Below are 22,289 nucleotides of genomic sequence, written 5' to 3'. Positions count from 1 at the left end.
TTATTGGCTAATCAAAGCATTCCTCATTGATAATCAGATCATGCCGATAATGGACAAGAAGGAGGCTGATATGCTGATGGAGAGCCTCGCCTTATGCTTTAAAAATTCATGGACAAAGGAACGCAGTGTGAGCTACGTAAGGAAGAAGTATGGTCGACTCTTTAAAGAAGACATCATCAAACGCGGGTTTGACATCTTGACCAAGAACAAGATTCGTGATCCCAAATACGGAGAGGTCTGTTCCTTTCTGTTAATGCTTATATTTGATAAATCACATCATTTGTGATTTTGAATTCTGATCATCAGGGAAATATCAACATCATCTCGCTGGTGGAGAAAGACATTCTTATGGAAAGTTTGGACTTTTGCCTGAAACATTCTTTTAGTAAGGCAAATAGTGTGAGCTATGTAACAAAGACTCATGCTGGCCTCTTTGAAGAAGACAAGATCAAACAGATGTTTGACATAATGAACAAGATCAAAATGCGTAATCTTCATTACCAAGGAGAGGTATGTTTGATAATCACATTCTTTCTTTCTTTCTTTCTGTTACAGTTTATGTTGATAATAATCATATGGATATTGATAATCACTCTAATCAGGCAATGTCGAAGAAAGATGTTCTCATTCAAAGCTTGGTCTTCTGCTTTAAGCAGTACTTCACTGAGGCAGAGACACTCAACTACATTGCAAAGTATCACGGTGGTCTCTTTGAAGAATGTATGATCAAACGGGTCTTTGCTACAATCAGCAGCAATACCAAAAACCGTGATCCTCACTATGAAGCAGACGTTGCGGCACGTTCTAGCTTCAGAAAGTTGCTGACACAGGAACATGCGTGGACCCAAAAGGAGAAGATGAAACTGATCGAAGATCGTCTTAGTCTCCTCTGTCAAGAGACTAGGGATTTGGTTGGGAACTTCTCAAGGCTGGAGAAAGAAATACTGGGCTTCTTTATCACAAAATTCCCTGAAGAAGTAGGTGACCCTTATGCTCGCGGTGGGATTCATCGTATGTGTTTCCACTGTCACTGCTTTCACTGCTACCAAAGATTCTTCACAATTTTTGAGAGCTTCAAAGGTGATTGACAAGGTGTTGCACGAACTTGACATCGCTGAAGGTAACCAAGAAATAACATTGGAGATTGAAAAAGAGGAAGAGGTTGTTGAGGTGGAGAAGGGTGGTGGAAGAAAAACACAATCGGGTAAAAGGAAGGCTCGTGGAAGGAAGTGAATGAGACTAGGTTTGTCTTTTATTCTCACACTGTTTTTTTAGCATTTATATGCATTCTAATACTTACACATCTCTTGTATATAAAGGACAATCAAGTTGTATATAAAGGGAAAAGGAATATTAATTCAGATTTTTGAACAAAACTTTTCAAAACCGATTGTAATAAACCAAATTATAACCAAATCGAATTAAACCAAACGAAACAGAGTTGACTGAGTTCAGTTATAATTTAATCAAAACTAAACCAACCCGACACTGAACCGAATGCCCCACCCGAACCGAACCAGACATTGAACCGAAATGCCTTTCTTGCGTATATATAAATCGAAGGTTCTTGTTTGTTTACTCGGCGAAGAAAGAAGGCAACTCGCCGCTGTATTTAAGACAGAGAAGTAAAAATGTTGAGGCGAGTGATCGGTAACATCGCCGTCCGGCGTCAGCTTCAACGAGCTCTATCCAGTAAAGCCGGTGGAGGAAGTGGAAAGCCAAGCGACGTTTCAGCTGCGGAGGACTCTATGCTCCTCCGTTCCCTAAAGGAACATTACCTCGAAGTCTCCAAGATGACTCCTCTGTTCCTCTTCTAAAGATTGAACCTTTTGGTTAAAATCCAGCGCCTTCCTTCACCGTTGGAGATTATGAAAGGATCCCTTGAGGGAACTGGCGCCGTTCTGAAGAAATCTGTTGGAAAAGAAGAGATCAGTCTCTTTGTGATGCGGTTTGCTCATGGAGGTGATGATGATGGGATTAACCACCTGTTCCTCCACGTTGGGGATTCACTCTGTTTCCATGAGGCCGAAGCTTGAGGATTTGGAGTTGTCTGATGATCCTGCTCGTTACACTGGCCCTTCTTTCGAGTAACTTCTCTTCAGACTTCTCTCGTAACAACGTTGTTCATTAGAATTGATTTAAAAGTTTATAGTTATTCCGTTTATGAATATAGAGATATGGACTAGTAGTACTAGTAGACTAAAGAAGAATCTGTGTTTGGGAACTTTTAAGATTGTCAGTACTAAGCAAGCTTATGTGATTCATTTCTGTTTTAAGCTGTCTTGTCTTCAGAATTATGTGGATGTGAACAGGCTAACTATGTTAACATTGGTAGTTTGCTCATTTTCTGGTGGTTTGAGGAATATGAACTTAGAATGGTGGTAGACGTGTTCTATATAAAGCATAAGTAGATGTATCAGTTCAGTTTGTTGTATCATGAATCTTCGTCGAATCAAGGATTTACTCTTTGGCTTGTTCTTTCTCAGTTTTAAAACAAGGATTTGTGTCTGCTTTTGAGCATTGTGTTTATAAAACACGGAGCTCACAGTTGATAGCAAAGCTTTTTTTTTTTACTGACAAACAAATGCTGGTAAATTGTTTTGACAGGGAGCTGGATGAGAAGATGAGAGATGTATTCCATAGCTTCCTAGAGGAGCGAGGTGTGAACGAGAGTCTCTTCCCGTTTCTTCAAGCGTTGCTTTATGTTAAGGATCATCGCAAGTTCGCAATTTGCTGCGGTGGTTCAAATCAGTTGGCACTTATCTTTTCAGTCTGTTGGTAGGTTTCTGCAGTATTTCTTTCATAGGCTGTTGCGTCGTCTATGTGTTTTATTTGGTCTTCTCCCTTGTGTTAAAGCTGGTTTAAAAAGTTTTTTTGTTTTGTTTATGCAATAAATCTCGTTGAGGACTTGAGCGTTCAAATGGTTCTGGCTTTTATTTTGCTGTGGATTTACCTCACATAGCCATTGTACTTGACTGATGTTTATGACTTATGCGGATGTTGTATTGTCTCGAAGGAAAATGTTATGTGGTTTTTCGTGTTCTGAAGGTCATCATATATCTAATTGTAACCTTTGTTGTTATAAAATTTTAGTGATATGTTTGCGTCCTGGTTGTGTGCCTATCTGTTCATTTGGTTTCTGAGTGAGATGCCTTTGCTTCTAATGTGGCAGGAAAGTGATAGTGAAGAAGACATTCTTGAGGAAGGTGATGATGATGATGATTTGGAGGAAGAGCATGAGACGCAAGTTCATCCAGAAGCAGAGCCTGAGGTGAAGTAAGGCGCCTGAAGTTCCTGCACCACCTAAGGAGGCAGAGAGGCAGCTTTCCAAGAAAGAGAGGAAACAGAAGGAACAAGCTGAGTTTGAGGCTTTGTCTAGTAGGTTTTTTGGAGTTGCACCCAACAATGGTCAAGGAAACTGTCAAGGTATCTATCACACAATTCTCCTCTACATTATTCATGCGAGCTTGCGTAACTTAATCACACAAATCTGCTCTACACTGGCTTTATTATTACTTGCTGAGAAAATCACTGGCTAATACTGATAACAGTTTCTTCTGCAAACACCTGACAGATAAGCAAGAAAAGAAAGAAGTCAATGGAGAGGGAGAGAAAACAACCGGAGAATCAAAGGCCTCGAAGAAGAATAAACAGGAGGTAAAAAATCTCAGGATAAAGTAAAGAACAACTCAGTTGCTGCTGCTGCAGGTGAGCAGTAGGAGGCTTCTTCTTCAATGTATATCAGTCTGGTGTATGTAAAATTTATATATATATATTCGAAATCATTTAATTCTTAAGTGTATCTTCTAAGTTGAAAAATTTGTATATGTATGTCTTAACCAAAGAGCCATTAACAATCTGAGAAACATGAATGAACTGTATTAAGAGACTCGACCAGTATTTTATTTATTTCCATTCCCTCTCTCCATCTCTTATTCTTCATTTTTTGACATTTGCCTTTTATTTATATATATATATATATATTTATTTATTTATTTGCTTTTTATAATACATTGAAATTTATTTGCTTTTTATAATACATAGATATGTATTTGTTTCCACTCATTCTTCCTAGATAGAAACCACGATGATAATGGATTGGTAATCATAAGAGTTCGACTTCTTGGATATGAATAAAAATGAGTGGGAGGCAAAAAGGAGAAAGAAGAAGTTCCTTAATATCGGCTCACTTTGTCCAGCATCATCACAAATGCCACACTCTATGGCTCCACCAATTTACCTTTAATTCTTCTGCAGATATATTTCTACTTTGCTTTACACTAATATATGATGTAACATTATCTCACTATTTATAAGTTAAAAGTTTATTTTGGTTTTGTTTCCTAATGAAAACGAAAGCAATGAATTCTTTTCTCACCAAACATTCCATTTAGGCAATAATTAGGCACAAATGGCAAACCCATCATTTTGTTTTACTTAAATTTATACCCACAAAACCCATTTGAGGAATTCGATAGAAACAAAAAAAAATATAATAGTTAATTATTTTACTTGTGCCTCTATTTCTATTTCATTTTCCTTGGTTGCTGTATCTATCGTCCATTACTTAATGGTTTCATAGCTCGGTGTTTTCTAGGTGTTGATGTTCAAGTCAGATGAAAAGTGAAGAATTTTTTTGGGATAAAATTCTCTTTCAAAGTTTTATACTGTAAACATGAAGAATTTGTGAAGATATAGGGAGAGATCATGAAGCATTAGATGGTATATGATTAAGGAGAATTTGAAACAATTCAATTTATGTTTCTTAGTCATCGGTATCTTTGCTGAGTGTTAATGCTATGCTGGTTAAGTTTTAACCCGTAAATTTGAACTGTAAAAAATCAGTAAAAATGAAGGTAGCATAGACTTAACCTAAATAAAACTAAGGTAAAGCCAAAAAATTTAAAGTTCCAATTTAGTTGAAAACCTTTATTCATATATTTATTCAAATATCCCTTGACAGAACTGTATTTTATAATGTTTCTTTATAAATTACCTTTAATTTTACTTACAAAAGGAGTTATTACCTTTATGTAGAAATGCAAGAAAATAGGAAAGAGGGAATCATTTAATTATAGCTATATAGTGCCAAAGTCACATAGTGATTCTTCTCCAATCAAATCTGAAATCTCTGTCAACAATGACAAGTTTGCACAAAACCCTCTTCACACATAATCCCACTACTTTAGACCAATGTAAGTTGTTGTTTTTCCTTGCTCTTAATTAATTTCTTTAATCATTCAAATTAATTGTGGTGTTATGTGAATTTTTCAGTGATGATGTGCCATACGGGGAAAGATAGCTCATGGAAAAAACTAGAGAACATAGAAGAAGAAGGTCCAGCAACGGTGGCGCTTGAAGTGAAGACGGCGTTACCACCGGAGACACCGACGGAGACGATGGAGTTTCTAGGGAGATCATGGAGCATTTCAGCCGTGGAACTCACAAAAGCTTTCTTCAACAATTCGGCTGCCGACACTAACTCTTTTCTTCTCTCTACTATTGTCAATACCAATAAAGAAGTTAGAGAAGATGAAGAAGATTCTACTTCCATGGCTTCTTCTCGTGACCTTGTAAGTCATCTCTTCCTACATTCTAAACCGGTTCGGCTGGTCTGGTTCGGTATGATGATGTTTTACTTCTATGAGAAATTGCACTAGAGGCAATAAAAAATATGACAATTAAAAATGACAATTTGAACTTTTTCCACAATACAAACAAAATAGATGGAAATAATATTCGTGTGATTTTTTAATATGTGATGGATGATTATATATACATAATATGTTTTTTAATGTGAATATCCAATGATTATATATACATAATATATTTTAATGATTTTTTGTTTAGAAAAGATAATTTCTTTAATATGTGTGTAAAGAATCAAACATTCATCTATTATGAAACAGAGGGAGTATCAAACAGGTTAAAGATATTACGACGATACTACATCTCTACTAGTACTAAGTATTTTTGTTTTAAATAAATGTATACAGTCAATAAAATTTCACCTAAAATAATTCTAGTATTGTTTTTGATTTGCTAGAGAGGAATTAATTTTTTTTTTTTGAACGTTCTAGAGAGGAATCTCATTAATATGTTACAGTTTACTAACTAAAGGTAGAAATCTTATTTTAATAAAAAGGCCTCAGAGGTTGATTATTTGTGTCTGGTCAAAAGTAACTAAACTTTGCGCATGGACATTTTTATGCGAATTTTGTATATGATTTTTGGGTGGTTGTTGTGTGTTTTAGTTTAGTAAAGAAGAAAATCGATTGTACTTAAAAGTATGACTTTGGTTACACTCTCATTACTTGAACATAAAATTTACACTAGTCAATTATTTTTCAGCTCCTGCCACACATAGGAAACAAGACCAGTCCTCCAATTTCTCCAAGAACCGGCAGAGAAATGAAGGTAAGATCTATTAAACCGGTTTTTGTTCGGTTTATCTTTTGTCTTAAATCAATCATGTCTTTATTAAAAGAAGTCCACGTAAAGAAGGAAAAAAGCTGGTTGGTTTCTGAACTTTGGTATATAAAAAAATTAACCGAGAGAAAAGAGACGGCATTATAATAGTTATGCCATGATGGATACATGCACTTGTTAACTCAATCCATTTTCTTTTCTTTTTGATATGGTAAAGCTGAATATTATGAGCTGACTATCTTTATTTCAAAATAACTTGAACTGAAATGAAACTGATATAGTCTAATAAAATAAAATTTTGAGGAAATTAAATATAATATTAATATAAACGAGTTCCCAAATCCCAACTAATGGATATGTAACACACAATAAGATTACAATAATGTATATATTAATGAACCTTATATACAAGTTTTAATATGAGTGATGCAGCATTTGTACAAGAGCATGGTAAGAGGAAGAACAATGGGAAGAAGACTCAAGGATCAGAAGGAGAAGAAGAAACAAGAAACCAGAACTCGCAACGCTGAGATTCACGCCGCAGTCTCTGTCGCGGGAGTAGCTGCTGCCGTAGCCGCGAACGCTGCATCTAACGCGGTTGCAGCCGCAGAACATACGGTTGAATCAACAGCAGTGGCTGCTGCGGTCGCGTCTGCAGCCGCTCTCATTGCTTCACACTGCATCGAAATGGCGGGAGAGATTGGAGCGGGTTATAACCAGATAGAAACAGCTGTTAGCTCTGCGACCAACGCTAGGACTAACGGAGACGTCATGGCTTTAACGGCTAGTGCTGCAACAGGTAGTAACTATTATTATATCACATATTATTTTCTTATTACCATGGAAGTTTTATCTTATGGTTCATAATCTCCTATAAGTCCGAAGTAAACTTTTAAAAATCCTAATTCAAAATATATAGCATATTTTACGGCTAAATTATTCAAATGATGAAAATGAACTCCGTGTGCCTGGTTTTGAATCAATATCATGGTTTGGTTCGTTATGGATAGTTTTCGCTAATTTTGAGGCTTATTGAGAGATTTTAGCGTTACGAGGAGCTGCGATTCTAAGAGCAAGAATGGAAAGGAATAATGAGAACAAAGCAATGTTATATGCAACAAAGGAGAACGTAGAAAGGGAAGAGAGAAATGTATTTGGAGCGATGACTTTTGTCTCTAGAGGAGAAGAGCTTCTCAAACGTACCCGCAAAGGTAACTTGTTATCCAAGAAATCCATTTTGATCATGTCAAGAAGCTAACGAAAAATATTTGGTGACAGGGGACCTTCATTGGAAGCAAGTATCTTTTAACATCAACTCGAACTGGCAAGTAAGTTCCTTTGCTTGGAAGATTGTTTCATCAAGATTTGATATATATACATTTTATGTTAGTGTTACGAAAAATAAAAACATTTTATGTTCTTTCTTCTTATATATAGACTCTTTCATTTTGAGATAGGTGGTACTTAAAATGAAGAGCAAACATGTGGGTGGAACTTTCACAAAGACGAAGAAATGTAAGTGTTAAATTTGGGTTTATCGATCATTGACTTTTAACTTAAAACTAGTGAACGATAAATGGACCGGTCATTACCTATATATTAGTTAATTATTTTTTCAACTACCGATGTTAAATTGATTTCATCCATTAACAGAAGCTAATAAGAAACTGGTTTCTAGCGAAAACCGGTAATCATTTTTTTTTCACCTTATTTAGAAACCTATCATTTTTGGTTGGGTGCTTTTGGATGCAGGCGTTGTCAATGGAGTATGCCGAGATATACCGGAATGGGCTTATAGAGGAGGAAGAGTAGAAAAAATGGTCGAGAGCAGAGCCTACTTTGGGGTAAAAACCGTTGAAAGGGTGATTGAATTCGAATGTGTAAACAAAAAAGAGAAGCAGATGTGGATAGAAGGGATTCAGCAGCTTCTTAGCTCACTAGAAACTGGTTCTATTGTGTTCACTGGAAAACATTAGGTGGTTTGAATCGGAAGGACTAAACTATGTTTGAAAAATTACATCATGTGATGAAGATTGAACTTTTCTGTTTCGCGTGTGTTGAGGAAAGCATGTATCCTTGTGTCCTGTGTGATTTGTCAAAATCTTTTGTTTCTTGTGTAATCAAATAAAATAATTGTGAAGTGGTCTAGTGGTTTGTATCCGGTTCAACGGTTCAATATTAACATTCCGGATCTAATTGTTACGACTAAGTTAATATCATTTGAGTGTTCCCACAGCAACAAACACGTTTTGGAAAAACGTCTGATTCTATTTTGTTATGCTCCATCTTCTATAAAGTATCCTTTTCATATGATTGTATCTTGAAAATTCTGATATATTGTCATCGTAGATGTCAAACAAACATATAACCATAACCATCATGTTGCTGGTTGAAAGGAATCGATCTTTAGGTCTCAAAACAGCGAAATAAGCATGAAGGATTTATTCATCTTTAATAAAAGAACTTCTACATAATTGACTTGTGGATGCTCGACGACAAACATTGCTTTGGACACAACATAATGGCATACTTTTCAATGGCGTAAAAAGACATGTATGGCTATGCAGCTACTTTTCAATTGGTCGTGTGTTTATAATGGAATATCTTTTTGTGTATATTGTGTCCTACGTTAAAGTCATATTCCTATTTTGGTTACGTAGACATATATCAATTACAGTGGCCAGGATCGACCAAGTAGGTATTGCTTGTAACCATCACCGGCACAAATTATTCAAAAGAGGACCACATAACGTGTTCGATATAGATCTTATGATTATCTTTTCCTGGGTCCTTTAAAATATTACACAATACACATTCAAGTTTATTGATCACAAAGATACATACGTACAATGTAGATCATGAAAGTAAGAAATAAATAAACATTTGTTCGTATGGTCAAGTAAATGGTAAGAAAAACAAGATCCATGCGGTACATGAAAGTGCTCCTCAATATGTTTAGTAGTTTTGGGCCTAGAGGTCGAAGGCTATTCCAATTTTATTCAAGGACTGTGGCTACATTATCGGTTTGGAGTTAGCCAGTGAGATAATCGACTACAAAGAAAACAGTAATAATAAGTTCGTCTCAATGGCTTTATTTTGGTAGCATTCTTTCGAGCTTTTGAGTCTCTATGTGTATATGTAGAGGTTGATGATGAATCTTTGTAAGAGTATTGGGGAGCTTAAGAAGTAGTGGATTGCTGTCAGTTTAGCCAAAATTAAAATTAGGCTTTTATTCCGAGTGTGCTTTGCAATTTATCTTGATTCGGTACGTGCACGCCAAAGTATCATAATAATCGAGAGTGAGGTTGAGTTCAAGACTTGAATTTAATTGATCTTGGTAACATATGATATCAGAACCCCGTGAACTGAAAAATGTTTTTCAAACTTCTTGAACAAACTATTCGACCATAAAATCTATAGATATTGAGAATGGATCTAGAAATCTATCGATGACTATGGTTAGAAATCTCTTAAACATCGTTATTTTAAGATAATTCTCTTAAATAGCATTTTTAAATTTTCATCACTAAAATAGCTTTAAAAATAACTAAAATAGTTTTTTTTTATTTAGAAATTTTTAATATATTTTGTTTTAATATTTGAATTTTCACCCTCAAAACTCCACTCTTTAACTATAAACCATAAATCTAGAATAATTAACCTTATGATATAAATGTATATTCATTTTTTAATAAAACTTTTGTTGGTCATTTTCCTACTTGCATGTTATTTTTGTGAAAATAAACTAAAAATGTATATAATAGGGAATTTCTCATTTAAATTTTCAAAAATGTTTTTATTATATATATATATATATATATTAATATCATAATATGAAAGTAAATTTGTAAAATCTACAAACAAATACCAAAAATTTTCATATAAAAGAATTTCAGAAGAGATTTGTAAGCTATATAATTAAAATATATAAATGAAAGATTTTTTAATATTCTTGATCGAGTGATCTTAAAATTATATTTGGGGAATAACATAGTGAAGACTACAATTTTTTTTTTTGCTTTAAAAGAAAAAGAAGACTACAATTTTTTAATGAATAATGTTAATATATAAAGTACACAATGATTACCAGGTATATACGAATGACAGTCTATATATTCTAATATTACTCCAATGACGTAAATGGAATGTCATTTACTCATTTGACACCATTTTTATATCATTTGTATGCAGTGTATAAACGAATTGCATTATTTCTAACGTGTTATCCTTTTTTTTCTAACCTGTTATCCTACATCAAACACCATTAAAAATTCAACCTATATACACAATTTTATATGTGTTCTGTAACTTGTAACAAAGCATGCAGAGGTAATTTAAGCTTAAGGGAAATGTAGTCAGATTGATTATCAAGTTTTAGTTTGCATTTCGCTAGTTTTTCTGGTATATTGTATTTTTCTTGCGTCGACTAGTCAAATTGTACTTTAACTATGACCAAAACTTTATATTATAATCCCTTGTTAACAGGGGCGGACCCACCTAGAAAGTGGGTGTGGCACGTGCCACATACTACTGTCTATATATGTCTTATGAAACATAGTACATTGAGCATTGTATAGCTAAAATGGTCCCAAAGTGTGAAGGGTGCCACACCCACCCTGGGTTCGAATCCTCTGTGATGCTTGTCTTTTTTTCAATTTTTCTACATTTTTAGCTACTATTGCATAAAATATCTTCTTCTTATTTTACTACCTAAAACTATTCTTTTTATTACTGTTTTATTTACTTTTTTAAAGGGGAAAATTTTAATTCTACCACAAACTTGAAATCACTTTCTAAATTTATTTTTAAAAGATGAATAATTTCATAAACCTTAAATGGCTGATGAAAAATGACTAAACTAACTTTACTAAATCATTTATAAAAATAAACTCCACCCCACCCCTTAAATACCAAATTTTAAGCAATAATACATAAATCCAAATGTTAAAGTATTTTTATTAAAAGTATTTTTTTTAAATGATATCAATCTTATTATATTTCAATCAATTTTAAATATTAATTTTTCAAAATAAAATTCATAATTTATTAAAATTCAAATTTAAAAATTATTTTATTAAGTTTATTTTTCAATACTTAAGATAAAAATAAAAACTAAAATAAATAAAATTTATAATAAAATTACTATGTGCATATACAATTTGATGATATGATTGAAAATGAATATTTAAAATTACAAAAAAAAAATTATGTTATTTATTCTGAGAAAGTTAATGAATAATGTCTTGTAAAACTATAATTTAATTTAATAATTAAATTATATTTAACAAAAAATAAATTTATATATTGTGCCCCATATTAAGTTATTTTCTGGATCCGCCCCTGCTTGTTAATATGGTGGCAGGGTGCAATAATTGAATCACGTGAGACCGTGTCTGGTCGCGGTTGGGACACGTGTTAACCATAGTAAAAAACGCGTCAAAGAGTTGTCAAGGACTCGAACAATGCAACTCAACAAGACAGCTGGATTATCTTGTCCGTACAACTTTTCTTTTCTTCTTCTTCAACTTTTGTCGACTTCTTCACTCTTTTTTTACACGATAGTCCTTTTTAATTAATTCATAATAGTATATCGTAGCTAGCATTCACTCAATTCATTTCAATTTTGGGCTGTTAAAACCTGATTCCAGATCATAGAATTTCAGTGGATGGGAAGGAAAAACAAAAGAAAAAGCTGACGTCGACAAATAAATATCAAGAAAAAACTATGTGGATTGTAGACGACGATGGCAAAATAGTACACAAAAGACAATGACTGGTGACGACAAGTTTTTTAATTATAAGCATATGAAGTAATATAACAATACTTGGTCCAGGTTTTAAATTCTACCAAAAATATGAACCGGAGTTCTTGCAGCAGCATGTAAACAACTGAATATGTGTTTAAAGCCTTTTGCATTTGTTAGAAAGTCGCAATAAAAGAACTCAAACTCTAATATCTGATCAATATCATCAGAATTATTCTTTCAACCTAAAGATCTTCATGAATTAAATCATCGCTTCTCTAGTTCTATGCAGGTTCCATGTAACGTTTGTGTCGATTTAAGTGTGTATTTGTGTGGAGCATATATGCAGGTCAATCAATTTGGTCGAATTAAATGCTATTATGATAGAATACTCTTAAAGTCTTCATTCATGGTATACATATAGTATCTGGCTAGATTATTATTAGTATAGAGTAAAAGTGTGAGAATTTTTTTTGTAGTTATTCTAATTCCCTCTAGCTTTTATTAGTCGAAAAAGAAAAAAAAATGTTATATTCATTCGTTTTCATAAAAAATAACCATTTTTGTTTTGTCTTTTCTTATTTTTGATAATATTTTCCTTCTCCTTTTCTGAAAAGAAATTAGAATAACACATAAAAATAAAGTATAATTAAATTGAATAGTTAATTTTCCTTCCTATTACTAGGGCTGGGCAAATAAACCGAACCCGAAAATTCGAACCGGACCCGATCCGATAAAAATGAATCCGAACCCGACCCGAACCCGACATAAATACCGAATGGATCCTGTTTTTTGGTATTTTGGGTTATGGGTATTATCCGAACCGAACCCGTACCTAAATGGATATCCGATAGAACCCGAAACATTTAAAATCACAAAAAGAACTTCTACCAAATATGATCTTAATTCTTAATATGTATCCAAAATACTTTAAGATATTATTGAACTTCTAAAATAATTATATGTTACATGAAGATTGATGGTGGAATGTGGCGGTTGATGCCTGAAGTTTTTAGATTTTGGTTTTGTTTTTATTGAATAATATTTCTCATTTCATGAGAACTTATTTTTTGTTTTATGATTTCATTTATCTGGTTTTCTTTCTATCACTAACTATGTTTATCTTTTGCTTGATTTTCAATGATCACGTTTGATGTTTTTTCTTATTTTTGAATCGATTTTACTTATGTTTTGGCTATTAAAATATGTACAAATCATGTATTTTAAATCCGAAGAACCGATTTCATTTATGTTTTAGTTACAAAATAGGTACAAATCAGGTATTTTTAAACTGAAGAACCGACTGGGACCCGAACCCGAAAGTACAATGGGTTATACCGGTTCTTTGAAGATTTACTAACCCCGACCCGAACCCGATAGAACCCGAACCGGTCCCGAACCGAACTTTTATATAACCCGAATGGGGTTGATTTTGATAAACCCGAAAAACCGAAACCCGAATGGATAAAACCGAAACCCGATTGGGACCCCGAATGCCCATGCCTACCTATTACTTACTTTTATCTCCTATAAATTACTCTATGTTACTGTACCTCTAATTATTCTCCCCCCGGTCAAACTCATAGTAAAATAGGTTTAAAAATAGAACATTCCTACTTTAAATTTAAACACCACAGTCATAATGACATGCCATGATGTGATGATTTTAATAATTTTTAAGAGATTAACAATGTTGAGTGTGCACAACACTTTTAGAAGACCTATATCATCAAAAGAATTTGGGTATTTCATTAACATTATAGATTTCTTATCATATTTACATAGATTTACTTTTTTAAATGTAAAAATACATTCATAAAGCTCAATTTTATTTTATTTTCAAAGCTATCTTACAACTACTTATTCAATGCATTAGTTTTATTGTAGAGAAAAAATCACTTGCTTAAAACTCACTGAAAATAACTTAACCGTTGTCATGTTATTATTTAAACAAGTTAAAGATTACTGGTTTTTGAGTTAACATGCATGCTTCTGTGACTTTATAAAAAATATTTAGCAAACTTTTTATGTTCACAATTGAAATAAGAAAAAAAGCTTTGGCTGAGAGATTTAAGTACTAAGTGAAGACCAAAGACATATAACGACATTATATATATGTATGCGTGTTTTATAAGCTATCGTGCATATTGGTTGATCATCGTACGTCTAAACTAATATGTTCAGAATTTGTATGGAGTACATTTTCATGGATATATACGGCTACAGCCTTCTCTTTCATTACATTCTGAACAAATTATCATACAAATAAACATTCGTGCAAAACTGCAAATATAGCTCTAGACAGACGAACTGATATTTTCTCAGCAATATAAGCAACAAAAAGCTTGAGAAGTCCGCCTTATCACTATTTGATATTTTCGACAGTGTTGATGATGTAATAATGGAGCAACTTTTAAAAAAAAACGAAGGCCCTTTTAGAACCCCACCACCGAAGGAGATATAGAAAACGACAACTTCAAAATATAATCTTTTGATTAGATCCATACTGCAATGATGGTATCTATATCGCATGATAAAAATTGACCTTTGGTGGTATTTGATTAACATATTAAACATTCGTCTCTAGCCGACACACAATATGTAATTTAGTGCTTCAGAATACGGATTACATTAATTAAAAAAAGCAAGGTGTTCCCACTGTATAGGTCGATCAGTGTAAGCTTGATGGTAACGTTCATGAAGTTTATTTATTTTGGATGGAACGGATTCATCAGCGGTTCAAGAAACGTGACATAATGCATGCAGTACTTGTTACTTAATTAGTTAGGAATTTATTAGTACGTCCTAGCCTAGGTTGCCGACTTAACCAATTCATTTATTATATTTATAGTAAAATATTTTGTGGATTAACAATGACAAATACTTAAAAGACAAACTCTTTCTACTTATGAGTTCTGTGAATCCAGTAGACTGCTGACTGACTATGTACTCTACCGTAGATTCGAATCCTTGCACGTTGCAAGTCGTACAAGTTAATACATTGAAGACAATCCGAGTCTTATTGTAATTCTTCTTCTTTTTTAGCGAATAATAAGACCAAATGTAGCTGCAGAAGAAAAGTCTAGGAACCTCTAAGTGTCACATCACAAAAGAAAAAAGTAAAAGCAAAAGATTAGAAAACACCGTCTCGTGTTTTGCGTTATAATTGAAAAGATTTTTAAAAAAACTTTCAACCAAAAATAAAACTATAGTTACATTACATTACATCCACACCAACCTGTCTCGTAGGTAAGCATGGGGCCATCTCTTTCCACCACATATAAACGAGAGTATGCAAAAATGTTATATATATATGAAAACTCTATATATATAAGTTAATTCTAAACATTGAAAGAAATCATTGAGAGATTTGGAAACATCCAAAAAAAACTAGACTTAGAAATTTCACCAAATAGTGATACAAACAAGAACAATCTTTTAACTCTTTATAACAATTCCTCCCTCATTCCGCGTCAGATATTCTTGAGTTTTATTAGATTCTTTCTTTTTATAGCAAACTCAAATCTCATTACAATTAAAAAAAAAGGTAAAAGCAGAAGAGTCCAGCTCTTTCCGACAGCTCGTGGAACACGACTTAACAATGGTGGATTCTTCTTCACTTGGTTCCGACAAGGAGAAGAAGGGAGGAAGTAAGCAGCCCGTGTATCGTGGAGTACGCATGAGGAGCTGGGGAAAATGGGTATCTGAGATTCGTGAGCCACGTAAGAAATCAAGAATCTGGCTCGGGACTTTTCAGACGGCGGAGATGGCCATGCGCGCTCACGACGTGGCGGCTCTGAGCATCAAAGGCTCTTCCGCCATTCTCAACTTCCCCGAGCTATCTGATTCTCTACCACGACCCGTTTCGCTCAGCCCTCGTGACGTCAGAGCTGCGGCGACCAAAGCGGCTCTCATGGACTTCGGTACGAAGCAGGTACGTCACGTGAGGGCTGAGAGCGAGAGTAACGAAACGGCGACGTCTGATAAAGGGTCAGAGAGCGAGAGTAACGCGTCGAGTAAAAGGTCGGAGAGTGAGAGTAGTGAAACGGCGTCGTCGTGTGTGACGAGCATTGACGAGGAAAGTAGAGTGTCGGACGATTTGGAGAAAATAGTCGAGCTGCCGAGTTTAGGAACGAGTCTAGACGAGTCGAACGAGTTCGTGTTTTATGACACGTTGGAGGATTTGGTGTTCATGCCGTCATGGCTACGCGGTGGTCCGGGAGATGATTTTACGTATAATAATAATGATTCTCCGTTGAACTCTGTTTTCGATGAAAGCTTTTCTTGGTAACAATTTTCCCTGTAAAATAAAAAAAAATTGTGTATTTTTTTCTCTTTTTGTTTTGTTGGTTTAGTTTCCATGGGAATCTCTATGTTCTTTTTTTCACATTGCGTGATGAGAGATATCTCTAAGATGGTCAGGTAGTGCTGTGGCATTGATAAATGATAATGTTGGTAGTTATGCTCCTTGTTTAGTCGGTGAAATGAATGATGATGAAATGTAAGTGTTTATATTATTCGAGTTTAGCCGAAATAATGACAGTAGTGTTTGTGTTTTTTAAACCTTCCAATTTTTTATATTCTTGCAAGATCAATATAAAATTCTACTATTTGAAAACAGTAACGTGGCCCGCGCTCATCCATCTTTGATACGCCATGTTTTCTAATTTTTGACATTCCCATTACGCAACAATTTAAACTTTGACATTTAATTAGCTGGAAGAAGTGAACCGTAAGGTACTTGATTATTGGAAAAACTAACTGATGTATGAGTGATGCATTATCTAGAATATGTATCTTTTAAAAACAGAGGGAGTATAATTTATACTTTGAGCACAATTAAATACATATCAAACATGTGCTACAAAATGAAACGTAACTTGTTGGGTAGGGGGAGGGTGGGTAGGGGGTTGGTATACTAAATTTATCTTAAAAAAAACTTAATTAACTAAATTTTCTTTTTTTTGAAAAAGGGCATTCATTAACTAATTAGTTAATTAGTTAAGCTATAACCATTATTAGGCTTCTGATCATGGGTCGAAACACCATTTTCAGTTGTGTTTATGTGATTTTCCCCCTAAATGATTTCTAAACTAAATATCTTTAAACTAAAGATTGTTTGTAAAACATCTCTGTAAGGTCCAAACATAGTTTCTTTTCATTTTGATATTATTATTACCTTTTCTAATATTAATGTAGGTTGTGTTTCATTTTATAAAACATCATATTATATAACATGCAGTCGCAAACGTGCACAAACAACAACCAAGATACAAATCCTATAACTTCTTGTTCTTATTTTTTTTTCTTAAGTTTGACAATGTAAGGTGATCCAATGATATCAAAGAAACACAAGTTTACTAATTGTCTCCTCCTACCAAAACGTTGTTACTCTGATATTTAAATGACAGTCAAATACCCACCGAACAAGCATAATGAATACAAAATAACGAATTGTAAAACGTTTCCACTATAATTTACCTAACATGGATATAAATTTGTAAAGTAGAGACAATTTGTTAAAAAGTAGAATAGAGTAACATTAACTAGGGCCAACAACTATATTGAGCGTACCAAAGTACACATAGACGTGAATATACCCATAACTAAAGACGTTCATGATCATCAATAATGTTTGTGGGTTGAAGTTCAAGAATCATGATATTAATATAGAAAATATCATACGAGTTAGAATTAAGCTAATGGTCGCAAGAACATTGATTTGATCAATGCGTATGATCGCTAATTATAATTTATATGGAAAGAGATTCTCTAATAAATTGGTTTCAAATGGTTTATAGAAATACTCACCTGGTAAACCGGCAGTGAGTTTATAAAGGAAACAGACGTCTAGAGTTTTGGATGGTTCCATGAATACGTGAAGGGAAACGCCCACGTGCATGTTTGATTTGTGGAAGGCAAATAAAATCTGCAGATTGTCCCATGACAAAATAATTAAGATTCATCGTGGAGAACCAAAAGAAGATAAGGACAGAAATAAATTCAAATCTTGATTGGTCCAGTTATCACTCGCATTGTCGTGTTCCCAATTAAATCTCAATTTTTTTTGTTTCATTTTCTGTCCTTTTAGAAAAGCAAGGTCGCATCATTGGCCGATGATAGTACTAAACAAGATAGGAGCTTAAATACCCACCGTCTTAGTAGCTATAGCAAGCATTTTAAGTGTGCATTTACGACTCTAGTTGATCCTTATATAATTCTGTTGGATCCAACTACGTTTGTTTTCTAAAAGATATTGTTGATTATGCAAAGTAAACTTTTAAAAAATATATTAGTCGGAACCTTGACTCTGGATGCTAGGAAATCAAAAGAAAAAGGACCTTTTACATGGTGTAATTGAAATGGGAACCTCTTTTTATATTTCTTCCAATTAATTGGTTGATCACTAGGTTTTTCTTCATCGAATTGATATATCTTGCATTGTATCTTGCATGAATTATTGCACATATATTGATATATATATCATCGTCGGCATGGGTTAGTAGGCCACGTGCTAAATCAGAATCCATCTTTTATGCGGCAATCTAATTTTTGCTATGATCGTCGCATGAAATTATTGGATTTTGGCTTTTAATTACTTTTTCTAGTAAAAACCCATGTACATTGTGTTTCTATTCATTGAAAGCGAAATCTTAACAATAATTTTCCCCATATTCAACTGTTGTGTCGGTGTTATTATTATTATTGTTTTTTTCTATTGGGTACTATATAATTTAGTATAGTATTTCTGCATGACGGCATGTAGAGATTGGTGAATCTTTATTTACAAAACGCCGTAAAACTAGTGTATGATATTAGAAGAGTTTATAATGATCCTTTTTTTGCTAAGTTAATTATCCAGAGGTATCAGGGTAATATACTGATATGATGGTACGATACAAAAGAAAAACAATAATTTCCATATCTATTATTTAAAATCTCAAATAACATTTTTCCTCAAAAAATTATTTAAATGTGACCAAACAATAAATAAAAATATTAGATTCTTTGTTTTTCCTAACAAATATCTTTTTTTTTCATTGATCATAAAATAAACTTATTCTTCGTTAAATTTAGAATAAAAATCATTCCTTCTAATTTTTATTTTTATTTTATTCATTTTTTTTCTATTAGTTTCATGTGTTTATGAGATAGTTGCCGGTTGAACCATATACAACATTGGATGCACACCTCTCTTCACGTTGTTTCAGCTAGTGATATCTTTCTTTTTTTAACACTGACTGTATTTCTTAATCTGAAGGTTAAAAACACACACATATTTCCCTAACATCACACACAACTCTTAAAAAATAATTGGAAGGAAAAAAATACCGAAAAAAAAAATACAAGAGAAAGAATATCAGCAGGTGCCAAAAACAGAGCATGAATAAGAAAACATGCTAAAGACTCGACAACCAACAGGTTAGTTGCGTCATGTCAGGACATAGATACTCCATTGGCAGTGGATTTCAACCAGCGAGGACCCCCATTCGCCAAATAAGATTGGTAGCAATGGTCTATTGTAACACTGATAACAATGCTTATAGCGACACTATTCTCGTCGAGAGAAACAAGTTCTAAACTACAATTCTCAAAAGAATTTAGCTTATCTTAATATCATTTTCCCTCTTTTATGTACATTATATTTTGGTTTGGACAGATAGTAACACTATTACCATTTATTAAAGTTATGGCCTGGTAAGGTGGTGTTTAAGCCGCCGAAACCAAATCCTTCACCTAATTTGTAGAAATTAGAAACTATGGGGGTGATTGGTTGGACTTTATCTCCCTACTTTAGCTTTATTTATTTTTAAATCACTAAATTTTACCAATCATGCTTTAGTTTTACTTTTAAAAATTAAAGTCTACATCAAGTTTTTATTTAATTTTACCAATCATGCTTTAACTTTATTTTTAAAGCTACAGCAAAAAAAACAAAACAAAACTTTTTATTATGTATTTTAGGCAAAAATGCTACATCATATTTTTATAGGCTGTAGAATCTGTAAAATGTAAAAAAAATACTATAATATCAAATAAATTATATAATCATAATAAAAAACTTTTATAAATATTTTAGTTTTGAATTTGAGTGTTTTTTTTAATTATTAAAATATTTAAATAATATAAATATTATTTACATATCACTTTTTAAATTACAATAAATTTTGATAATTTATTAAAAAATATTAATATAAATTATTTTAATTCATATAAAATAATAATTTTATATATACAACACATATTTTATATATTTTATTTTAAAATATCTACAGCCTATAACTTAAAGCTACAACAAATTTAACTACAACAAAAGTCTCTGCAGAAAAAATCTACAGTAACAACTTTACAGCTACAACTAATTTATCTACAGCTAAACATCTACAACTAAATTTTTTAAGCCACAGTCGAACCAATCATCACCTATATCGAAGAAGTAACAATAAGATGAGCTTGCTAAGACGCGAATATGGGCTAAGCTTACAGTTTTAAAAAGGCAGCTGCGTCAAGGGCCCGATATTTAGATTTCTATTTGATTAAATTGTAAAAGAATCATAAGCAAATATGGGCCGTGCTTATAGTCTTTGACTTCTTACGTGAGCTTCTTTGTAACTATTTTATCTGATGCTTTATTAAACGGGTCTTCAGATTTTACTTTCTTTGATTGCTTTCCGTTTACTTTCGTTTCTTCTTATTTGCAAATTCGAAAAGAGAGCTGACCAATGAAAAATTATGGGAAATTAATTAATCAATTCAGATAATATCTGCCAAAAGTTAGCCCTAAGGCGTACGTACGTTGAACCATTTATTGGAGCCACTCGAGTGATAAATGAAAAACGCCCAGCAAAGATTCAAGTTCCTACGACATTCACCTAACACAAAATTTTAGAAAATTTTGAACTAACCTGTTTTTCATTTATGATTATGATAGTATATATATACTGTGATGAATAAAGAGAAGCCCTAGCTGATAATGTTTGTGCTGTGTTTTTTACTTTTTACTGTTTTGATTTCACATACCGACAAATTTGGTAAAACTAATAAAAAATAATTATGCCCACTAATAAAGGCGCATCTTCATAGACTTCATTATATGTAGAACAATAGTAACATTATGTGTAAATAAGTTTGTTAACTGTGTACAACAAAACTAATTGTTATGTCAAATAATATAAACACCAAATATGTATTATTTGAAGGGAGCTAGTTTTAGTCATACACCTTTCCGTAGCACGAATTTATGATATGTTCTATGAATTTATAGTATTAATCAGTGGTAATCACGAATAAAATAAACAATACTAGACATTTTTGGTCAAATACACTGTTTAGTTTTCAACGCTAGCTTATTTTCCTTCAATCAGAGGATAGGAAACCAATATTTTGTCTAATTTGTTAATTTCAGCAGCTGACCAAAATACTATGCACTTGACAAAATGGCACATACTTTCTTTTTTGTTCGTTTGTTAACTATATAAATCTGTAGAAAATATTAATAAATAAACATCCGTTGACCCAACAACATTCATCACTAAGAGAATAACTTGATAAAGAAGGCAATAAGTATGTATTAAACAATAAATATGGAGCTTTGTTTGTGGGGAAACCTGATTTTGTCCGCCACACAACTGACCAAAATCAATTAAATAACATTATTTAGTACTCTTGGTTAATTACATTGTAGGAATCAATTGGGGCATGAAGGGACATTGCGCAATAAAAAAAAGAGCGTTGCATATAAAACAACGAGTTCTAAAATGCAACTCATCTCATGCACCATGACGCTTTAGTGATGCCATTTTTAGGGTTTAGTGCCTCATAGACAAATTTTGTATTTCGAATGCTTTTTTTTTAAAAAGTTTTCAATTACTAAAGGAAGCATTGGACCCTATATATACACTAAAGGAAATATGTTTTTCCCTTTTCATTATTATCTTCTTAGATGACCATATATCTGTGATATAGTGATCATTGACTCGTGACATGAATATCTATGAAGTCCCAAAAGGGTGCTCAGAATGTTAATAAGTATAGCTACGAGCCTAGATTGAGCTAACTGCATCTTTGTCTGTGCCAGATCGATTAGTCAAGGTTAATTTTAAAGTTTCTTATTTA

The 22,289-nt window shown here is 33.0% G+C and overlaps 2 protein-coding genes and 1 pseudogene across 2 annotated transcripts; all 3 read left to right on the top strand.

Moving 5' to 3' along the window:
• The first annotated feature begins 1,435 nt into the window (after positions 1-1,435).
• Positions 1,436-3,166, top strand: LOC106371187 (annotated as a pseudogene).
• Positions 3,167-4,997: 1,831 nt separating this feature from the next.
• Positions 4,998-8,577, top strand: LOC106371179 (VAN3-binding protein). Its single transcript, XM_013811216.3, has 8 exons — positions 4,998-5,195; positions 5,275-5,573; positions 6,352-6,417; positions 6,862-7,228; positions 7,476-7,640; positions 7,708-7,757; positions 7,887-7,944; positions 8,182-8,577. The coding sequence occupies exons 1-8, from the start codon at positions 5,141-5,143 to the stop codon at positions 8,403-8,405; spliced, it is 1,284 nt and encodes a 427-aa protein (XP_013666670.1). The 5' UTR covers positions 4,998-5,140; the 3' UTR covers positions 8,406-8,577.
• A 6,931-nt stretch (positions 8,578-15,508) lies between these two features.
• On the top strand, positions 15,509-16,730 carry LOC106371169 (ethylene-responsive transcription factor ERF043-like). The gene has a single exon (XM_013811207.3). It carries the CDS (start codon positions 15,775-15,777, stop codon positions 16,462-16,464), a length of 690 nt encoding a protein of 229 aa, XP_013666661.2. The 5' UTR covers positions 15,509-15,774; the 3' UTR covers positions 16,465-16,730.
• Positions 16,731-22,289: the final 5,559 nt, after the last annotated feature.

The sequence above is a fragment of the Brassica napus genome, chromosome A1 (genome assembly GCF_020379485.1).
Source record: "Brassica napus cultivar Da-Ae chromosome A1, Da-Ae, whole genome shotgun sequence".
Lineage (NCBI taxonomy): Eukaryota > Viridiplantae > Streptophyta > Magnoliopsida > Brassicales > Brassicaceae > Brassica > Brassica napus.
Note: the sequence above shows the minus strand (reverse complement) of the source record. Positions and strands in the feature narration are given on the sequence as shown.

Bases quoted from the DNA above. Each gene is read 5' to 3' on its own strand.
- LOC106371179 (XM_013811216.3), top strand. From the start codon at position 5,141: ATGACAAGTTTGCACAAAACCCTCTTCACACATAATCCCACTACTTTA. The intron at 5,196-5,274 runs GTAAGTTGTTGT...TGAATTTTTCAG, and splicing joins TCCCACTACTTTAGACCAAT to TGATGATGTGCCATACGGGG. The intron at 6,418-6,861 runs GTAAGATCTATT...TGAGTGATGCAG, and splicing joins GAACCGGCAGAGAAATGAAG to CATTTGTACAAGAGCATGGT.
- LOC106371169 (XM_013811207.3), top strand. From the start codon at position 15,775: ATGGTGGATTCTTCTTCACTTGGTTCCGACAAGGAGAAGAAGGGAGGA.